Source organism: Colius striatus, chromosome 19 (genome assembly GCF_028858725.1).
Source record: "Colius striatus isolate bColStr4 chromosome 19, bColStr4.1.hap1, whole genome shotgun sequence".
NCBI lineage: Eukaryota > Metazoa > Chordata > Aves > Coliiformes > Coliidae > Colius > Colius striatus.
In genome coordinates, this window is record NC_084777.1 from 1,201,696 (window position 1) to 1,219,952 (window position 18,257).

Below are 18,257 nucleotides of genomic sequence, written 5' to 3' on the forward strand. Positions count from 1 at the left end.
ATGGACTATTCCTATGATGAGGACCTGGACGAGCTCTGTCCGGTCTGCGGGGACAAGGTCTCCGGGTACCACTACGGGCTGCTCACCTGCGAGAGCTGCAAGGTAGGAGCCGGCCGGGGCTGTGCGGGGCCGGGGCTGTGCGGGGCCGGGGAAAAGGGACCGGGGCTGTGCGGGGCCGGAGAAACGGGACCGGGGCTGCGCACGGACCGGCGCCCTGCGGGAACCGGCGAACGGCGGCCGGGGCCGTGCGGGGAGCGGGGCTGTGCGGGGAACGCTGCTGGCGGGAGAGGCGCCCGGGGCTGTGCGGGAAGCAGGGACGGAGCTCCGCAGGGGCCGGGGCAGCGGGACCGCCCGCGGGCCGCTGCTCGCCCGTTTTCGTTAGCGGCGGGTTCGCGCTGGGCGGCGGGACGGGAGCGCGGCCGCGGCGGGAGGCTCCGTCGGAAGCGCCGGCGGGGACGGGGCGCCGGGGCGGCGGGATACCGATGCCGGCCGCGGGATGCTGATGCCGGTGCCGGTGCCCGCCGCATCGCCGCCCGCCGCAGGGCTTTTTCAAGCGGACGGTGCAGAACAACAAGCACTACACCTGCACCGAGAGCCAGAACTGCAAGATCGACAAGACCCAGCGCAAGCGCTGCCCGTACTGCCGCTTCCAGAAGTGCCTCACCGTGGGGATGCGCCTGGAAGGTAGGGCTGGCACGGTCCGCGGCCGCGGAGGGGCCGGGGGTGCGCGGGGCTGCGCGGGGCCCCCGGCGGCGGCCGCCCTCTCCCTGCCGCGTCCCGGGGCCGCTAATTCCCGCGGCCGCTTCGATTCCGTTTTTCCCTCCTAAGTTAAAAAACATTTCGTTTTTTCGCGTCGCCTCCCGCTTTTGCTTTTTCTGGTTTTGTTTCGTTTCCCCGGGGGTTTTGGCCGCTGCAGCTTCAACTTTCCCGGATTTTCTTCGCTGGCAGAACGGTTGGGAAATAGCGTAGAAATTATTGTTTTCCTTAAGCACGTATTTCCAGAAGCCGAGGCTTAAGCAAAACGTTGGAAACGATGGGGCTCGCAACAAAACTGCTGCAGAACCACCACGTCCTGTCTCTATTTTTCCTCTCGGTGACAGTTTTAGTGTAACGGCTATGTTGTGTGACTCGGGGAGTGCAATTACAGCCCCCTCGCTGCACCTCGCTCCTGCTGGACAAGTCGATTCCGACCGAGATCAGAGTCGGGCCCCAACATCCCCAAGTGCTGTGTTGTGGTTTCTGCAAACGCTTAGCGGGGGGCAACGAAATACATTTAGGGGGACAGATCGCTGGCAAGTGACTGCAAAGCAAGAGCAGATGCAGAGGGAAGCCCTCCCCGGCCCGAGTCAGCCACCCCCCCACCTCTTCTGCCCTGAAATCGTTTACATTTTGCAGTGGGTGACAGCAGCGGGTGCCCGGCCGGGCTGAGCCCCTCAGCTGCCCGGCTCTGCCCGCCGGGAGCCCGGAGCCGTTAATCCGGAGGCTGCGCTCGCCGAGCCGCCGCTGCCCGGGGCGGGAGGAGAGCAGAGCTGCGGGAGTCAGACACAACATCCAGCTGCAGAATCAGCCCTTGCACACTCCCGGGGTGGGCTGCCTTTCAGCCCTGTCTCCAAACAGATCCCAGTTTCATTTTGTTCCCTGGACTGGAGTTACTGGTGCCCTGACTCAATCTGTGTGTGCTCTGGCAGTTTTGATCCGTGTGCCAGGAGAATTTGGGTGCTGGGGGCTGCTGGGGCAGGCAGGGGCAGCGCTTGGGCTGGCTGGGAGGCACAGGCATGGTCCCAATTTGCCCCTTTCCAGTAGTTTTTGTCTTGCTCACCGTGGAGCTCCTGTGGCCCGTGGCTTCTTCTCCCAAACAGCCTTTTTTTTGGTGGATTTTTGCTGTTAGCTCCTTGGCCAAGCCCTGCAGCTCAAGGGGATCACTCAGAGGAGAGTCGTATTCCTGTGGGACCATTTCTCATCTGGTTAAAACTGGAGCCCACCTTCCCTCAGCTCCTGGTATTTTTGGGCAGGGAACTTGAGGTTCTGTGTCCGTGGGACAAAAGCAAACTGCAGATGGCTGAGCTTTAAGGCAGAGTTTTGACACAGGCTCCCTTCAAAGTGCCCGAGAGGAAGCTGCAGTGGAGCCTCTCTGGGGAGGGCATCACAAACCTGGCCCAAGCCTGCCCACACCCCAGGCCTCCCCACGGGCCCCTCTATGCCTGTGGAAGGGTGAGGAGAGTGAGGGGAGACAGAGCTCAGCAGGCAGTGAGCAGGAGCAGTGGTGAGATGGAGGCAAGTGAAGGGCTGGGAGCTGGTCCTGCACCAGGTGTGGGGCTTGGGGGCTGACTGCTGATGGTTTTGGGGAGGTGCTGGGGGTGTAGATGCTTCCAGGGCAGCTCCACTCAGAGCCCAGAGGCTGGGGTGCACTGGTCACTTTCTGGCAGCCAGCAAGTTGTTCCTGATTCCAAGGGAGGCACAAACAGCAGAAAAAGCAGAGGAGGGAATTAAAAGGCCTCTTCTCCCTTTGTGTCCGTGTGAGAGGGGGAAGGTGTGTGGTGGCTGCTGCGGAGGGGCTGTGAGGTCCCTGCCTGTGCCTCCCTGCCCAGGGGCACAGGGTCTGTGTGGGATGCAATCCCTGGGCATCGCTGAGCCCAGCTTCGAGCCGTGGTGGAAACACATTAGTTTCAGGGGGTGGGAGTTGTGTTATCCCAAAGGTTTTGGAGGTTTCGGTGTTCTCTGGCATCACTGGGTGTGTGGCTGAGGACGCTGCTCAGTGAGGGGCTCTCAGCCCTTGGGGATCTGTCCTTGGGGTATCCCAGCAGGGCCACCACACAGGCTGACTGGGCTGTCTCCCTGGTACCCCTGAAGTTAAGTGCCCTAGGGCAGCTCTCTGTGTCCCAGAAGCACGTGGGCAGGCTTTCAGGAGCAGGGGAACCACAGACTCCCTCTCCTCAGAGGATGCCTCTGGCTGCCCTGCTCCCAGCAAGATGCTGTTTTCATGAATAAAGAATGAGGGAGGAAGCGTGGGGTGGCTCCCTTGGGAGCACATTCCTGCTCGCCCTGGAAATGCTGCTGCTCCTGTGACGCTCCTGCGTTTCCAGCCTGCCCGAGGAGAGTTTGGGAGGTGTCCTGGCTCTCTGGGGGGGCTGGCTGAGCTTCTAGTGGCCTCAGGATAAGTAGGCGAAAGAGAGGCAGAGGTAACAGCTGAGACACAAAAGCAAGACCCCGCCTGCTGTCAGCAGGGACCAAAACTAGCCGAGGGTTTTTTCCCTTTGATGCTAAGGCTGCGGGCTGTGCTCCAACCCTGCACACCGCCGTCCAGCTCCGGGCTTCCAGCGAGCTGAGGCTCTTCTAAGGGTGGGCTGGGGCAGCAGCCCCAGGAGCGCGGCTCCTGCTGCAGAGAAGCACCTGCTGCCTCGCACACTGACACATTCTTGGGTTTCTTTTGGGCTTTGGAGGAAACATCTGCTTTCCTGCTGCTGGGAGACTGTGCCGGGGCGGTCAGAGGGACTCTGCCAGTGGGATGCTGCAGCAGAGCCCCTGGGCCAAAGCTGATATCTGTCAGGGACGGGCAGTGTCCTGCCCAAAAGCTGGCACAGCCCTGCCAGGGGGTGCAGTGACCCTGGGGGGACCTGATGGCTGTGCTGCCTAGGAAAGGGGCTGAAATTTGCAGCAAAGAAGCATGTGCAGCCTGGATGCAGGAAAACCGGGGTCCCAAGAGGGCTGTGGGTCCCAGGCTTGGCAGAAACAAGGACATCCCAGGGCTAGAGCAGTCAGGGGTCATAAAATTGAAAGTGAGTGTTGAGTCCCCTCGTCTGCCTGGGCTCTATGGGCTGTCCCCTCGACCTGTGAACAGTGCAAGCTGCTTTATCCCCCAGCCCCTTTCATAAAGCCTTTTGTCTCTTCCTTTCCCGCGATTCCCAGAGGCTCTGAGGGTGACACCAGCAAGGCAAGAGCCGGGGCCAGGCACCCGAGCCTGCCATGTCACACCCGTGGTGTGCACGGCCGGGCTGGCAGCAGCACAGCCTGCCAGCAGCTTTCTGGGAAGGTCTCTCCCTTGTCCCCAAGCCTTGTTTGCCACCAAAGTGCCCCCTCCCCGTGCAGCACTGGTGTCCCTCCGTGCAGGTTGACTGCAGCCTCTGCCCTGTCTGTCCCCAGCCGTGCGTGCGGATCGGATGCGCGGAGGGAGGAACAAGTTTGGGCCCATGTACAAGCGGGACCGTGCCTTAAAGCAGCAGAAGAAAGCTTTGATCCGTGCCAACGGCTTCAAGCTGGAGACGGTGCCTCAGATCATGACCCCGGTGCAGAACGACTACAGCCTGTCCTCCACCATCCACAGCATCCACGCCATGTCCAAGACCTTGCCACCCAACCCCGCTGCCCTGGCTCCCGTCGACTACGAGCGCAGCCCCTACGGGACGCCGTCCCTGGGAATGACTGTGCCCAGCCACGCGCCGCTGCCCGCCTACCACTACCCCTCCTTCCCCAACCGCACCATCAAGTCCGAGTACCCAGACCACTACACAAACATGCACGAGTCCCTGCCCGCCTACGTGTACCCAGAGACCTACCCCAGCAGCTCCCCCCCCGACATCCCCGAGGTCATCCTGAAGCTGCTGCAGCTGGAGCCTGACGAGGCCCAGGTGAAGGCACGGATTCTGGCCTGCCTGCAGCAGGAGCAAGGCAAAGGCCGGCACGAGAAGCTCAGCACCTTCGGCCTCATGTGCAAGATGGCTGACCAGACCCTCTTCTCCATCGTGGAGTGGGCACGGAGCTGCATCTTCTTCAAGGAGCTGGAGGTAGGAGCCTCCGCGGCGAGGGGAGGGATGCTGGAAGGGTGATGGGAGGCAGATGGTGCTGGGGCTGGGGTGCCGTGAGGAGAGGGTGATGCCCTGGGGCTGGCAGTGCCGCGGGTGTGCTGAGGTGCCCATGGTGCCGTTGCTGCCGTCGGCGTGGGGCGATGGCTGCAGATCCACCACGGCAGGGCAGCTGGTGCGGCCATTGCCACGGAGTGACTGCGGTGTCAGGCTCAAGGTATAACTGAAAAATGTAACGTTGAGGAATTATAGCTGAGACAATTCTCTCCTCTGCCTTTAGGAGGAAAATTGATGCTGTCAAGTGGGTGCCTGTTAGCACCAGGCAGCCAGGGCTGGGCTGGCCAGGGCCACCACGGAGCCCCTCCAGAGCCACCTCTGCTGCCAGTGGCCCTGGGGGATGTGCAGCTGAGCCCTGTCCCATGGGCCATCCCCACCAGCAAATGCCCCTGAATACTTACTGGGGCCAAGGGCAGGGTTAGCAGGGCAGCTTCTGCCATCCGCCAAACCTTGCCAAGCTTTCAGGCATTTTCCACTCACGGCCTGGGCTGACCTGAGGTCACAAATTGATGTTAAAATGAAAGAGAGAACTTTGCAATGTGGCCAAACCTCCAGAGAGCCACATCCAGAGGTGTGTGGGAGAGCTGAGCACCTTCCCATGCTTCCAGCATGAGGCTGGGCTGCCCGGCTGCCCCAGGATGGGGCCAAGCTCTTCCCTGTGCCCACCTCACGTGGTGCCGTGGGGCTGAGTGTGGCAAAGCCTCTCCACTCAAAATAGCGCCAGAACAGTGTCAGGAAGCGGCATTGTGGGGGTGGGTCGGGTTTGTTTCAATCATATCAGTGTCCAGCCTGAATTTTGGGAACAGGGTGGTTGTTGTTTTGCAGGAGATATTGTAAACAGTGTAAATTCAGCTCCCAGCTGTGCTGCTGTGTAGCCTTGTAACTCCATTGTCAGCCCGATTGCACCACCAAAAGAGGCTGTTTCCCTGTGCATCCACGGCGACAGGCGCTTCTCCTCCCGCGGGAAAGGCAGCCCCAGAGCCTCACCGGGGCAGGGCCACCAGCACCCTGCCAGGAGCAGGGCACAGCTCTCACCGTGCCCAGGGAAGGTGCCAGGGCTGACGGCTGCTCCCTGCACAGTGTGTCCTCCCAGGTGTGGGACGGTGCTTTTCCCTTGGGCATGTGGAGAGAAGCCACTGGGAAGCTGATCTGCAGCTCCTGAAGCCCTGCTTCTGCTCCAGCCCAGCACATAAAACCAAACAGCTGCTGGGGCGGTAAATGAACTCCTGGTAGTGCAGAGTTTATGGCTTCCCCCTAAAGCCCTCAAGCAGGGAGTAAAATCCTGATCTCAGAGATCGATGGCCATCACACAGGCAGCTCCCTGCCCGGTGCCCAGAGCACGGGATGCCAGCAGCACCCTCCAGCCCTGGGGATGGCTGGTGAAGGGGATGTCTCCATCCCCACCCTGCCAAGGGCTGAGGCTGGTGTGGTGCCCCGTGCTGGAAGGGCACTGGGCTGGGCTGGTGCCAGGCAGGGAGGAGGTGCAGGATTTGAGATGGAAACCCCGTGCACGGTGTCCCCTGCCTGAACACCTCCAGCGTCCGCGTGCTCCTGCCAAAGGCGGTTTTGCAGCCAGGTGGCTTCTCCCCCAGGCCTCGCGGGGAGCCCAGGGAGCAGACCCTGGGGGGCCAAGGGACCCGCCTTTGCTCCCTGTCCAGGCAGCAGGTCCCCCTGGACCTGGCAGGTCTCGTTGCCATGCCCATCCCCACAGCAGCAGCCCGGTGGGGGGCAGCGGCACAGCGGGTGCTTGGCCATCGCCCGGCGGGGTGGCACCAGGGAGAGCCCCCCCAGGCCCCTCGGCCGTGCCAGGGGAAGGGGGGCAGACGGGCTAACGGCCTCTTGACATCGGCTCACACGCCACGTCCGCCCGCAGGCGCGGGGCAGTCAGATTGAAAACAGATTTAACTTCCCAGATATATCGTTTCATTTAAGGGCCAGTAATTCTGTCAGTCTGCCACTGACAAACGAGGGTCCCCGTGCCAATCCGCCGCGGAGACTGATGTCGCGGCGTTCATCCCGTGTCACCAGGCAGAGAATTACGGACTGCGCTGGCCTTCGGAGCAGGACTAATAACGGCACGAGGCAGAGGGGGATTTGGGGGCCGCTTGTTTATGGAGGGCCGGGCAGGCAGCGCCGTGCGGGGCCGCGCGGGCCCAGGGGGGAGAGGTCAGCGCTGGCGCCCATAAATACCAACTTTAACTGAGTCTAGATGAGATGTGTCAGGACTGAGGCAAGATTTGCAGCAGCTCTTCAGGAAGAAAAATATGGGCCGGGGGTGAAATATATTTTGTTGGGTCGTGAGTCTCAGGCAACTTTGTCCTTTCAGATGTAATTTTTTTATATCTATATGGAGACAGACAGAGAGATGCACACACAGGCACACACAGACAAATACACACACACACACACACACACACACACACACACACACACACACACACACTCTCTCATACACACACACATGCTCACTTGCTTGCAGGCTCACGTTGTGTCTGGTTTGGTGTGCTTTATGCACACCCTTGCTGCCCTGCCTGGTTTACAGGGTGTTACTGCCACACGTACATAGAAGCACGGTGCACACAGGGGTGCTGTGACCTTTAGATTGGGATGAACAGCTGGGAGCGTTAAACCAATTGCTGTGGTTTCAGCCCGCAGGCTGGGCTGGGCGTGCAGCTGGTCGCTGCTGGACGTGGGCTGGTGCCATCCCCTTCCCAGCCCCTTCTCGTCCTCCCAGCAAGCACAGTGGGGTGTGAGCCGAGGTTGCCATGGGGGTCCTGCACGTCCCTGGCTCTGGCTGCTGTGCTGCTCCCCACTCACTGCTCCTCGGAGATCTCAGAGCTGCACTGAAGCCTATTTGTAGTCAGTCGCTTCTCTGCCTGTAGCGTGCGTGGGTCATCTTGACCCCCATCTCCTGGCCAACAGCCAGAGCGGTTTTGGCAGATTTAAGATCTCCTTCTGGTGGTGGATGCTGCAGCAATGTTTAGCAGCCCCTGCACTGGGGGAAATGTGACGGCTCTCCCTGCCTGCTGCCGGCCTGGCCAGCACAGCCCTGCCTTGCCCCGGCTCCCAGGCACACACAGGCATAGTGCCCAGGCAGCCCAGCAACATGCAGTAGCCTGGGCTACAGCAGCGTGCTCTGCCAGTCAGGAGATGAGATCCTGGCCCTGCTGCACTGATCTTGGTGGTATTTCAGTGTAAGATGCCCATGGTGGTGGTATCTGGGCAGGGAGGCAGGGAGCTGCACTGATCATTAACACCTGATGCTTGGAGGACTGCAGGTGCCTGGGGGATGGTAATCTGCTTTTAAGTGATGGATCCTCCTCCCAGCCAGTAACTGGCCTGTGCTGTGCACCTGTGTGAGAGCTGCTGGGGCAGATCCTGCAGCAGTGACCTGAGAGGAGGCTCAGAGAGGGACCTGGGATGAAGGTTGGTTGGAAGCCTCTTGGGACTCCTCGTGCCTGTGGTGTTGAGGCTGAGTGAGGAGGGGCTGAGGGTCCATGTTCTGGGATCCCCCAGGGCTTCTGAGCAAAGTGGGACTGCTGGTGAGTGACTGCTCACAGGATTGCTGGGATGTTTGAGGGCAGGGGCAGTACCTGAGGAGGGGGAGGCTCTGGATGGGCTGTGTGGGGAGCAGTGAGTGCAGCCATCCCACAGGGGTTTGGCTTTGGGATGCTCAGGCTCTGGGTTGGCTTGGGTACAGTTTGGGGACCCCCAACCCTTCCAGGGTCTTCCTCCCCTCATGCCTGCAAAGCCACAGGGAGGGTTGCAGGAGGTTTAAAACAACATCTGCATGAGAGCCCTGCAGCAGGGCAGCACCAGCCATGCCCCCCACACGCTGCCTCCCCGCTGGCTGCAGCCCCAGCCCGTTTGCTGCAGGGAAAGCACATTTGTGTGGGTCTCAGAGCAGCAGCACAGCCCCCTTGGCTGTGGGCAGCAGGGAAGGGCTCTCCCTGCTTGGGGAGGGTTCTGCTGTGGTGCTCTGTGAATGGGTTAAATGCTTGCTTTCAAACAAACTTCACCTCTTAAAGACAGCTTGCATCAGGTCCTTGATAAAGCACTCTGATGAAAAGCCTTGACATTAAAGGAGGAAGATCCTTTGCTTAACTTTTAAAGGCAAGAGTGTGTGTGTGTGTGTGCTGCCTGGCTGGGAGGACTGATGGACTCTGAGTGGCCATTAGTAGCCCTCTCCTGCTGGGAGGCCAGGCTGGTGCTTGGGCACTGGGGAGCTGAGCTCCAGCCAGGAGCCCCCTGCAGCGGTGGGAGTGGGGCTGTGTGGGATGCCCACTGCCTCCCCAGCCCAGGGCACAGGCACAGCGGGAGCACGGGCAGGGCTGGGATCCCTGGACCCCAGTGCCATGGCCATGTGGCTCTAGGGCACTGCCATGCTCCCAGGAACAGCCACACAACAGCCAGGCAAGGCACAATGTGCTGCTGAGGGGATGCAGGGAGAGGTCTGCCCTGCCCTGCCCTGCTCTGCTGAGGGAGCTGAACCCCCTGGCAGAGTTTGGGAGAAGCCAATTAGTAGCTTTTAAAGGAATAACATCTCAAAATGGTTTAAAATGCTTCCATTTGGAAAAGATTAATTTTCTAAAACCATTTTCAGGGCAAAACCTTCAGCCTGTCTCTTCCAGAGCTCGTCTGGCTCAGGAATGAGGCACAGGAAGGAGCTTCCAAAACAACACCGTGACTGAACTGGGCTGGAGGTTGCAGCTGTGCTCCCTGCCAGGGCTCACCACAGCTACAGCCACTCACCCTGGGCCTGAGGGCATCACCTATGCAGAAAATCTCCACCTTGTTTCGATGCAGAAGGAGCTTTTCCCCAGTGCTTTGTTCAGCAGCTGGGCAGAACCATCAGGGTCTGTGCTGTGGGGCCGTGTGCCGTGGCTCCTGTGCCAGTTTGGGTGACGTGGTGCTGGGCTCGGCCGTGCAGCCCCGTGGTGCCCATGGCACTGTGCTGCAGGCAAGCCTGTGCCGCTGGGCAGGAGCAGAACCCGCAGCCGCCGTTGCTGCCCTCGGCACCTCGTCTCCCTCCCTGCGGCTCCGGCCACCCGCCGCACCTGGGGAGCAAATGCTGGTGGCTCACGGGCACTGCCGGCCACTGAGGCCATAAAGCTCTTTCTCATCTGACTTCCATCCCTTTTGCAATCTCCCAGCCCTGGTTTATTGCAGCCTCTTCAGCAAAACGAGGGTATTATCCAGTCCTGTGATACTGCATCTGTCTTCCTTCTATTAAAGGCAACAAGCACAATGGCACTGCAGAGCTCTTCTGCAGGCGCTGAATTTGCTCTGCAGGGAGGTGTTACTGATAACCCCCGGCCCTGTCCCTGCAGGAGAGGGGGCTCTGCCCAGGGCAGGGGCTCGGCTCTTTGCAGACAGGAGCTGGGGTCCTGTGGAGAGCGGTGCCGAGGGGATGCTGCCAGTGACCCGTGGTGGTTCTCAGTGGGGAAGGCAGCCGAGGGCTGTGCCTCCTGCCTGCTGCCCGAGGTGGGTGGCAGCGTGCCCCAAGTCCCTGACAACAGGCACAGGGCGCTGCCAAACGCTCCCCTTGGCTCTGGCAGCTCGTCCTGCCTGTCGCTGCCTGCAGCCCGACGGCTCTGGAGCTCCTTCTGCTTTGTGTCTTGGGCCGAGCCTCTCACTGCAGGCAGTGGCAGGCATGAGGTTGTTAGGGAGGTTGTGGCTGGTGGGGAAAAACTTGCGCTGATAAGAGCCAGCAAGTGCCACCCAAACACCCTGAGCTGCTTCAGAGCCGCCTCCACGCAGCTGCCTGGCCCAGCTCCTCCTCTCCCTGCCACAGTCCCCCCCGTCAGGGACATAAACAAGCAGGCACAGCATCCAGCCTCGGCACACTGGCAGGGGCAGACTGGGGCAGATGTGGAGAGCGGCAGCCAGACCAGGGCTTTGCAATGAACGTTTTGTTAATCAGATGCATCATCTGGGAGCTTGCTCAGGGTCAGGTTGCCATTCCTGTGTATCGGTGTGTGACTTTGGGGAGTGCTCTGCAGGCAGCAGGGGTGAGGAGGGCTCCAGGTTCTTAATAAACAGGGCTTTTGGCAGGCTGTGAGGGTCAGGGACAGAGTCCTGGAGTACAAAGTCCCATCCTGCCTGGAGGAGATGGATTCTTGAGGGAGGCAAGGGATGCCCCCTGCACTCCCTGAGATGGGCACAAAGCAGCCCTGGGGCTGGGCAAGTCTCCCAGCTCAAATCACCTGGGGGCCTCGGTGGGAGGGAAAGGTTTGTCAGCTCTCCAACACCCAAGTGATGCTGTGTCCATGCCAAGGCATTGCTCATCCTGGTGTCAAAGGGCCTCACCCACTTCCCTGCTTCGTGTCACGGCTCCAATAACTGGACTTGCTGTGCTTCTGGGCACTTGAGCAATGAAAACAGGTTAATTTTTTTGACACTGATGCCATCCAGCTAGAAAACTGCTTTCTGTTGTGCTCAGGGTGAGACACGGGTATGAGTCCTGCTCAGGTCCAACACTAAGGTAGCAGCTGATGGTGTGAGCTTGAGGCAGTGCTGCTGCAGGGCTGGCGTGTGGCTGATCCTCAAACACCGGGCTGGGGGTTGGAGGGGGGGTGCAGGGCCCGGGACAGCCCGGCCCCATCCAGCCCAGTGTGCCTGCGGCCGTGCCCCGGTGTGACGGTGACAGCGGCGCGGCTCCGCTCTGTTCCAGGTGGGCGACCAGATGAAGCTGCTGCAGAACTGCTGGAGTGAGCTGCTGGTGTTTGACCACGTGTACCGGCAGCTGCAGCACGGCAAGGAGCACAGCGTGCTGCTGGTCACTGGCCAGGAGGTGAGTGCTGGGGACGGCCCCTGGGGCAGGACGCGGCACGGGGGGAGTTCTCTTACTGCTGGCTCAGTGTGGCCAACCCAGCATGGGGTGGGCCAGTTGATTTGCTGCACTTGGGGACGGTTTGTGCAGAGGATCCCATCCCATCCCATCCCATCCTGTCGTGCCATCCAGCCTCTGGTTCTGAGGAACGATGTATCTCATGGAAAGATCACCAGCCACACCTGCACTTGCAGAGACGAATCGTGAGAAGAGGCTTCTTCTCTGCCCAGGGGTGTTTTTTGGAGATGTGGATACCTGCAGTGCCAGCACCTGGCAAAGGGACCCTCTCTTTTGAGTGGCCCTGGAGAAACAGCATTCCTGTTTCACCTGTCAGCCTTTGCTTTGATGCCCCTAACTCTCAGTCAGAGCCCTGGGCTGGTGCTCTGCTCTGCAGGGGCTTTGGGGGGTCTGGGGCTGATGCAGTCCCTTGTTTCCACAGGTGGACATGTCGACCATTGCAGCCCAGGCTGGCTCCATCCTGAACACGCTGATGCTGCAGGCGCAGGAGCTCGTCCTGCACTTGCACTCGCTCCAGGTGGACCGGCAGGAATTCGTCTGCCTCAAGTTCCTCATCCTCTTCAGCCTCGGTGAGCGCCGTGGGGGGAGCTCTGGGACAAGGGGTGGTCAGCTGGGGGGAGACACGGCCACGCTGCCGCGGGGGGTCAGGGGTGGGAGAGCACAGGCTCCCGGAGCCCAGCCCCGCCGCTGCTGTGGGGCTTTAACAGGGAGCTGGGAGCAGGGCTGGAGCTGCCACTCCCACGGCTCTCGGGGGTCTGAAGCATCTCTGGCTGGGGGCTGGGCTCTGCCCTCAGCCCTGGAGCCTGTTTAGGTTGCACTGGGTAGCGAAACAACGGGCTGATATGGCCATGGCAAAACAGGGCTGTTGACAGTCTGTATCTGCCGGGATTTGCGTCAGAGGGCCCGTGCTGGGCAGCGCCTCTGATTAGGCTCAGCCCCGGAGCCTGCGGTCGCGGCCAGGCGACGGGTTCACACGGTCCCACCTCACCCAGACAAAATATGCGTGAGCTGGGGAAGCTGCTGCCAAAGCTCACAGCGTCCCTGGGGCTGCCTTGCTGCTCTCCTGCTCTCAGACCTCGTGAGGTGTTGTGGCTGTGGGTGGTGCTGAGCTCCACGGGGACACCGGGCTACCCGGCTGCCTTCATTACTGGTGCTGACACCTTCTCCTCAGCCCCCTCCTGGCAAGAGATCTCATCTCCCAGCACAAGGATGGTGGCAAGGCCTGTGAGGAGCTCAGCTGGCTGCTGTGCTCCTGTTGGCACCTCTGCCACCGTGACTGCTTCACCTCCCACACCTCCATGGCTGCAGCTAACCATGCACCTGGATGGGACAGGGACAGGAACTTGTGCTTGGGTGCATCCAGGTGCTGGTCCTGAGCTGGGACAGTGAGCCCAGCTTGGGGCAGCCCAGTCTGCATCCCCATCCCTGACCCTGTTCCAACACCTCGGCCTCTGCTTGTGTATCTGCAGCCACGGGGTCCTGTCTGGGGGGCTGTGCCAGCGTCTGTGCCAGAGGCTGTGCCGTAAAGACACTGCTGGGGGGTTGGTAGTTTGTGCTTGAGGGAGGGGTCACATCACTGTGTGTAACCTTTGCTGAGGAGCCAGCCTGCTGCTCTGGGGTTAAGTGGGAGCACTGACATGTAGGAATCCATTCCCTGATCCCAGGGAACGGGCTCAGGGCCGGTGAGGTCTGAAGGATCTGACATGGATTTGCTGTGGTTGTGCCCCCGTTAGCAGCAGCTCTGGCAGCTGTGGGGCCCTGGCAGGGATGGTGTCTCGGGACACAGGAGCTGTGCTGCCGTCCCATCCTGCACCTGCAGCATCTCCTCCCGCAGCTTTCTTCTCCTCCAGAGCTGTTTTGAAAGCCAGAGAAATTAGATAACGATAACTTGCCGTTGAAGCAGTGATAAGGTGTGGCACAAACAGTGCCCAGGATGGGAAATAAAGGAGCTGGTGGGGCTCATGTGCTGAGCCAGGACCTTCCCAGCCGCTGCCCCACGGGCTCAGCAGCAGGAGAGGCATTCCCCCCGTGCCACCCCCAGCCCTGCATCCCCTGGCACGGCCCCGTGAGCAGGAGCAGTGTCCTCCGGGGCAGCAGCAGCGGCTCCCCTTGCCCTGAGCAGCAGCTTCCAGAGAGGACATGCAATCAAATCGATGGGTTTTCTTTTTTTTTTTATCCCCCATCCATCCTTTTTGCCCCAAATCCAACTTTTTCTCTCCGTATTGCAGAGCTCACTTGGAGTAATTTGCCCTTCGCAGGCTCAGCTGTAGAGGATGGGGCTGTGTATTATGTGCAGGACGTAATTGCCTTTAACAAGAGAATTTCCACATTTACCACTCTGCCACAGCACAGTCAAAGCCAAGCCCTGCTCACAAGAGCCGCCATTTGAGTTCTAAATAGATTTCTCTCCTGAGCAGGTAAAGAGATTTAATTAAAATTAGGGCTTCTCAAAATAGCAATATTTATGAGGACGGCACAGGTTAGCTTTGTTCTACAGAAGGGCTTAATAGAGCCTTAATGGATTGACCTATCATTCGATTTCATGACTTACATTCATGAAGCAGCTACTCTTGGGGAGGGGAGGAAGAGAGGCTTTTATAGCCCACATTCCCTTAAGCGTTTGCAATTTATCAGCAGCTTCTCCCAAACAAAAGGAGCTGTGAATAGGAAGAACACTTGAGGGCATAGAAATAATCCCAGGCATATCTGTATGTGTGATGGGAGGCTTTGTCACAGGACAGTCTTTGCAACTGCTGCAGTGTCTCTAAATGAAGTGAGTCAATGTTATTTGGACAACATTCTTTATTCCTTGCAGGAATGAAAAGATTATTCAAATATTCAATTAAACAGTGAATAGGGTCTTTCAGAGAACCAGGTGAGTTCATCGTGTAGAACTAGCTATTGTTGAGCCAACTGAGGGGATAGATTTGACATTTATCAATATAACTTCTTTTTTTAATGACATGCACAATAACCTTATGCAGATAAAGAGATTTCATAACAACAACCCGGCTGGAAGGGAGACGGCCACAATGGGAGCAAATGTGCAGCAGGAGTGAAAAGGGAAGGGTGATCTGATAAAGTGCATCTTGGCAGGGCCCGCAGAGCTTTGTGCCCACACACAGAGCGTGTGGCCGCCCCTGCAGCCCGGCCGTGGCACTGGCGCTCTCCAGGCTGCTGAGCCCGGTTACCACGCTGCTCAGAGCAGGCTTATGGGGGGATTAATGCAGCCGCTTCCTCGACCTTCAGCGGTTAAAGGGGGCTGAGGGAAACGATCCCTTTGTGTGGGTGCAGCAGGTAACACAGTTTTGGCTTTGCAGCTTCCTGGGCAGCGAGGGCAGAGGGGCATCGGCCCTCCCGCTGCCAGGGAGTTTGGGCATCCCCCTTCAGCAGCGGGGCAGGGGTGAGGAGCGCAGGGCTCCTCCTGAGCAAGGGGCGCTGGCACGAATGGGACAGGAGGTGGGTCTGACAGGGTTTCACCACTGCCCTCCTCCCTTGCAGACGTGAAGTACCTGGAGAACCACACGCTGGCGAAGGATGCTCAGGAGAAGGCCAACGCGGCGCTGCTGGAGTACACCGTGTGCCATTACCCACACTCCACGGACAAGTTCCGGCAGCTGCTGCTGCGGCTGGCAGAGGTGCGGGCGCTGAGCATGCAGGCTGAGGAGTACCTCTACCACAAGCACCTGAGCGGGGAGGTGCCCTGCAACAACCTCCTCATCGAGATGCTGCACGCCAAGCGGACGTGAGCGCCAGCACGGACAGGGGCTGCAGCGGCACGGGCAGCACGTGTGCCTGGGGCTGGGGGCTGCTGCTGCCTCCCCACCCTGCCTTCCTCAGTGATGCTATTTAACCTGTACTATTGGAAAGGTCCCACATGGATTACTCTAATACCCAGCAAGGACGGGTGATGGCTGTGGGGCCGTTGGCCCCATTGGCACTGCTGCCCCTGGCTCTGCCGCTCACCCAGCCCAGCTCTGCAGTGCAAAGGAAGGGAAGAGCCTGCTCTGGCTTTTCTATTTATGCTCCTCTCCTGCTGCCTCATCTCTACACTGCTGCCATCCCTCCCCCAGCCCTGCCCCGCGTCTCAGGGCCCCTCGTGCACAGGGCAGGGGAGAGATGAGGTGACCCTCTCTGGGTTGTGGTTTCATGGCAGTTTGCGTGTCCCCAGGCTCCAGCACAGAAGCAGAGGATTCCTGTGGGAGCCAAGCAGTGTGCCAGGGCTGGGACTGGAGGGGTTGGCCCCCCGCAGCTCTGCCAGGCCCCCACGGTGCACATGCCATGGTCCTGCTCCTGACTGCTGCCCTGGTGAAGCGAGGGCAGGGAAGGATGGGCAGTGCTGAGCCCTCAGCTGAGATTTTTCTCTGTGTGTGATGGTGTTGGAGGCAGCAGCTGTGGCTTTGCAGCCTGTGCCAGCTGCAGTGCCCAGAGCCCTCAGGTGTTTATGGTCAGCACATCTTCAGATGTGCTTTGCTGCAGAGGCTCTAAGAGATTCGTACTGGAGCAGGGGGTTGTGCTCAGGACACTTGGGCCCATTGCCATGCTGCTGTGCCCTCAGTGCCAGCACAACTTCCCTGTGGCTGGAAAGCTTTGGGGGGCTCAGTGCCCGGGGACATCAGCCACGAACTGAGCTGGTTCCCCAAGCACAGGGATGGTGGCCCTGGGCAACACAGGTCCTGCCTCTGTCAGCTGTGTCCAGGCAGTGCCTGGAGAGCAGCCCAGGGGCTGGGGACAGAGCCTGTCCCTTTCCTGCCCGCAGGTGCTGGTGGCAGAGCAGCGGGCAGCAGTGCAGGGGCTGCAGCGGCTTTGGGCTGAAACAGCACAGAGCTGCTCCAGGGGGGCACAGGAGCTGAGGAGCTTTGCAGCCCTCTCCTGTATTTACCTGTCCAAGCACGAGGGTAAGGAGGAATAACTGTCCTGAGCTTTGTCCTGTGTGAGCCCCCTGACCCTCCCTGGGCTCTGCCATGTCCCTGGGTGACAGATAATGCTGTGCTGAAGCCACAAGCAAAGAGTGACGGGTTCCTCTCCCAATTTGGGACAGGGGCTCGTGGGCAGGACTGGGCAGTGCTGGGGGCTGCAGCCTCTGAGCTGGCACGTACCAGACTCTTGCTGCTGCTTTCTCCTGGTCTCAGCCATGCTCTGCTCTCCCCCACCAGCTCAGCACAGACCCCAGCGAGGCCTCTGTGGCACTGCTGGGGCTGGCTCAGGTCTGTGCTCCCTGGGCTGTTTGCTCTGTGCTTGGGGCTGTGGCAGAGCAGGTGCCTTGAGGAGCTGTGCAGCTTGTGGAAGCTTGTTAGGTGCAGAAGAGCATGTTTGTCTCTGCTTTTCAACATGTTTGTGCATTTTCCTCCTGAAGTCTGTGGTTCGGTTTCACTTTCTTCTTTTTGTGAACTTAAAGAACTGGAGAAAATGATTTGGGAGGTGCCAGATGGTTTATTTTCAGAAAATGAAAAGTGTCCTTAAGTGGCTCTATCTCTATTTCTAATTCTCTCTCACTCTTTCTCTCTTTTACAACCTTTTCCTCCTCTCATCCCTCCCCTTCCCCACTCCCCACCCTCCCTTCCCAGGCAGGAGGTTACCAACTTCCTTGTCAGGAGCAAACCACTGTAATAAATTTTGCAGTTCATTTAAAGAGGCAGGCTGGGTCTTCTCTGTCTTTTGAAGCCTCGTTGTTGGAGCCAGCCCCTCGGCTGTGCTGTCCCTGCAGCTGAGCTGGGGCACTGCTGGGGTGTGACTCCAGGCCCTGGTTACTCGGGATCTATGGGAATTGCCACAGTGACTCTGTGTTCTGCAAGTGAGCTCACAGCATCATTTATGGGCAATTAACTTAGACTTGGCATTTTTTGATGTGTCTCTTGGTGGTCCCTGTGGCCCAGAGCTCCCTGTGTGCTCTGCTCTGTGCCAGGCAGCCAACCCACAGCACAGAGCTCTGCAACGGCTCTGATGCCCTTTCTGTGAGCATCTTGATGCTGGGATGTGTCTCATGCTTTGTCTCTCCTGGATGCCAGTGACTGAGGATGCTGCTTGGCTGACTGTCCACTGGAGTGATGGGCTCACACTCTGACCAGCACAGGGCTGCTGCAGGGCTGCAGGTCCAACGGCACAGAGCACACAGGGGCCAGCACACACTGTGCTGTGACTGGGGCAGGAACTGCAGTGCCCGGCTTCCCTGCACCGCTGCTGAGCCACCCTCTGCTGTGTCCAGCTGTGTGATGCCTGGCACACTGCTGTGGCATGCTGCTGTGGCACAGTCCCATGGCACACTGCCCTGCCAGAACACCACCAGCCCCTCCCCAGGGACGTGGTCACAAGGAAAGGACGTTGCCTTTAAAATCAGCATTTACTAATCAGCAAAAGAATCAACACATTTTATGCCTCTAAACACTGGGAGGACACAGGAGAACTGGTGGGTGCAAAGGACAGAGGGAGAGAAAGCAGAGCCTGTCTGGCGAGGGGCTGTGCCAACGAGGTGGAACAGGGAAGAGCAGGGAGAGGACTCGTCCTAAACAGCAGAAGATGCCACTGAAATCAGGTGGGTTAGAAAAGACTTG

General features: G+C 59.5%; 1 protein-coding gene across 1 annotated transcript; it reads left to right on the plus strand.

Annotated features, from left to right (window-relative positions):
- On the plus strand, positions 1-15,555 carry NR5A1 (nuclear receptor subfamily 5 group A member 1). Its single transcript, XM_062011560.1, has 6 exons — positions 1-102; positions 543-684; positions 4,141-4,781; positions 11,530-11,649; positions 12,128-12,275; positions 15,208-15,555. The coding sequence occupies exons 1-6, from the start codon at positions 1-3 to the stop codon at positions 15,453-15,455; spliced, it is 1,401 nt and encodes a 466-aa protein (XP_061867544.1). The 3' UTR covers positions 15,456-15,555.
- Positions 15,556-18,257: the final 2,702 nt, after the last annotated feature.